Consider the following 3,478-nt stretch of genomic DNA (forward strand, 5'->3'; position numbering starts at 1 on the left):
TTTATTACCTCATTCATCTACATTGTTTTAATTCTAATAGACTCTTGGCACTCACTCACAAGCCACTTGTCTCCTCACCCAATTTTTCTCAGTCTTTGCTAAGTCTCAAGTACATGTGTGGTGTAGTGTGTTTGGTGGAAGATAATGAAGAACTCTTGACTTTTGTTTTTCACTCTACTTCTTGCTATGAGGTAACTCTTGTGCTGTGATGGGAGTAAGAGATCTAAAAAGCGAAGTCTTTTTTTCTTGTTGTTCCCTTCTGTTCTTTCTATTATCAACTGCTACACTCTAACCTTGAGACAGGTGAGGACTCATACTAAACAATTCAAAGTCAACAGACTTATGTCTGAAGTATGACCCAATCTAAAACTTTACAGTATAGAGTCATGCCCATCAACTACTAATAATTCATTCAACTCTTTTTTGAACCTTTACAACTTCTTACAAACATATTTAATAATAATCTAGATGGTTTAAAAGGCTACTTTCGTGGTCTGCCAAAGTGAAGGCTGCTCTGTAGATTCACTAATAATAAATGACATGCTGGGTGCTACTACTTTAAATGGAACCTGGCAGGTGTTACCAGGAGAAGAACTATCTTCCCAAGATATTTAAAAGTCAAGATAAATTTTACTTAAACCTATCTGGGTCAAACATGTTATAACCTAACTTTATCCAGAAAAATTGAGAGCTTGAAGAAAGCTTTGACCTGTATACACGGAGCAAAGTAAAACATTGTCATGATATGATTTTCAAAGAATTCCCAAACATCCCAACTTACAGGAGTTATAGACAAGAACCTTATCTGCAATCAGAGGCAAGTAAGACTTTAATAAATCAATCACAAACACAAGATGGTATTTTAAATATACAGTAGGAACATTTATTTTAACACTTCTAAAAGATATTTCTCCATGCCTGATGATTTGATATAAAAATCAAACCCATCATACATTCCCCATCAGTCTTTCTACATCAAGGGCAATCAGAAATTTGTACAACATGAATATCTGCTTTGGAAACAAAAATTACAAATTAAATGATAACAAAAATACACAAATCAACTGGACCCTAAACAAATTTCTAATGAATTCCTTCTTTTTTCCTCCAATCACCTAGAGCTTCTTTCTTCAGCCTCATTCTGTTCCTTTTCCTTTCTTTGCTTGGCCATGAACTTCTGTTAAAAGCAATTCACAATATAAAATACTTATTAGATATTACTTTACTATAATGATTAAAAACATTAATTTGGGGTAGCAATAAGTACTTTAAAAGAAATACAAGGTAACTAATGAGGTAGAACTTTGGGGGGGGGTATTCTATTATCAGCTAGGTCTTTCTTAAGCAAAGACCTTTTTGGGTGGCTACTGATATCTGACATCAAAAAGATGAAGAACTGGCCATACAAGTAGGTTTGGGAGGCAAAGCAACTGCAATATAAAGATATAAAGTGAGCAAGGCACCTCTCATGTATAAGAAACACATGCCAGCCAGAAAAGCAATAAAAAACTGAGTTCAGAGAAGCAGGAAAGAATCAGATTATGCAGGGTTTTACAGACCCACAATAGTTAGTGCAATATGAAGCTGCTAGAAGATTTTAAATAGAGAAGAGACATGATAAATGAAGTTAGGAGCACAGGTAATAGAGCACAATGTCTAAGAGCACTGGCTTAACATAAAACAGACCTGGGTTCAAATCCCAGGTCTGCCACTAACCAGCTTTGTGGTTTAGATATATAACTTCTTTAAGTCTATTTCTTAGTCTTTAAAATAGGAAGTGATAGCTTCTACCTCCTAAAGTTTACAAGGGGATTAAATAAGTTTTTAGTTCATAAAAGGTCAATAAATGTTGGATGGGTGTTTGTACCACAAATTAAACAGGAAGGATGTATAAAACAACTCTCAAACACTCAAGAGGTATTAGAACCACTGCTTCAGCTATGGCTAATGATGATCTCTACAAAAGCTCTTCATAAAGATGTGCTCAATTAAAAAAAAGGTTCTATGATTAAATCAGTCTGAGAAACAGATTATGTAATGTTAAGCAGGATTCCTTCTGACCAGACAAACTTATATGCTAATGTGTATAAGACTCTGTATGAGGGCATAAGAATAAGCAGTTTCTCACACTTTAATAATGGAATGTCATATGATACTAGTGATCTGCAGAAGCTGATCTGGTAAATATTTCTATTAAAGGAAAAAGAGTAAGGACTAGAAATTACTGGCAAGGTACAGAAAAAAGAAAATAGGATTATGGACTTAAGAGGAATAAACTGGCATAAACACTCGAAAGTTTTCCCAAGGGAAAAAATATGTGCTTGAGTAGATACTTAAATAGTTTGGGTCTAAGACAGTAATAGCACCTAAAGATTGCAGGAGTTAAGAATTTAAAAAATTACCTCTGTATTTTGCTTATGACGTGTACTCTTACAGTGATTTGTCATTGCTTTTTCACCTGAGTAGAAAAGGGAACAAATTGGACAGAAGAATCCAGCCTTCGGTACAAGAAAGTCTAAATCTAGAGGACAAGAGGAAAATTAATAAGAATTTATCTGCAGTTGTGTTAATCAATTTATCTAAACATGACAAACAGACTAAGCACAGTGTATATAGCTATATTTAGGGATAAACAGCAATAACTTAAATTACCAAATACAGGTCTTTATTTTTTAACAAATTCTATAGTATTACAAACCCTCCAGGGAAAGCCAGAAATGCCACTGCACTGGTATACTGCAAGTTGAATAGATTCCCATGGAGAAACTTCAAATAAGAAAGAACCATTCAATAATCCTCCTGGGGAGGGAGGGGGGAATGGGTGGAGGGAGGGTGATTGGAGGGATCACTTCTATGTACAAGTGAATCTTTCTAAGAGTAGAATATAAATGTCTTAACACAATAACTAAGAAAATGACATAAAGGCTATGTTAACCAGTTTGATGAAAATATTTCAAATTGTATATGAAAACACCACACTGTACCCCACGATCACATTAATGTAATAATAATCCTCCTGAACAGCCAGTCACTGGCTAAGAATTCTGAAATAAACCTCTTAGGAATCCCCCACTAAAACAGGGAGAAGAGAAGGCTGTGCCTGTGGTTTATTGGGTAGGGCGGTGGCCCCATATACAGAGGGTAGTGGATTCAAAACCAACACTGGTCAAACTACAACAAAAAATAGCCAAGTGTTGTGGTGGGCACCTCTAGTCCCAGCTACTCAGGAGGTTGAGGCAAGAGAATTGCCTAAGCCCAGGAGCTGGAAGTTGCTGTGAGCTGTGTGACGCCACAGCACTCTACAGAGGGCAATAAAATAAGACTGTCTCTACAAAAAACAAACAAACAAACAAACAGGGAGAAGAGGCAAAAGGATGGGTAACTGCTTAAAGAGTATGCTGGCTAAACAAATAGGGACTCCCTCAAGCTCACTTTTGCTCACCAACAAAATCAACTAGTTAAGCTTTTTTTTTTTTTT

At 35.8% G+C, this 3,478-nt stretch overlaps 1 protein-coding gene across 3 annotated transcripts in view; it reads right to left on the reverse strand.

Moving 5' to 3' along the window:
• Positions 1–855: 855 nt before the first annotated feature.
• The window catches only part of ZNF638 (zinc finger protein 638), a 113,792-nt gene continuing 111,169 nt past the window's right edge, over positions 856–3,478 (reverse strand). For 2 of the 3 annotated variants that reach the window (XM_003793426.3, XM_023515264.1), the window contains 2 exons: positions 2,403–2,521; positions 856–1,177 (listed from right to left, as the gene is read on the reverse strand). In XM_003793426.3, coding sequence (XP_003793474.1) covers positions 1,112–1,177; positions 2,403–2,521 — 185 coding nt within the window. In that variant the 3' untranslated portion in view covers positions 856–1,111. The remainder of the gene's footprint in view (positions 1,178–2,402; positions 2,522–3,478) is intronic. The other variant, XM_023515265.1, reaches the window with a different exon arrangement.

This window comes from Otolemur garnettii, unplaced genomic scaffold (assembly GCF_000181295.1).
Source record: "Otolemur garnettii isolate 467f Iridium unplaced genomic scaffold, OtoGar3 scaffold00068, whole genome shotgun sequence".
In the NCBI taxonomy this organism is placed as follows: Eukaryota; Metazoa; Chordata; class Mammalia; order Primates; family Galagidae; genus Otolemur; species Otolemur garnettii.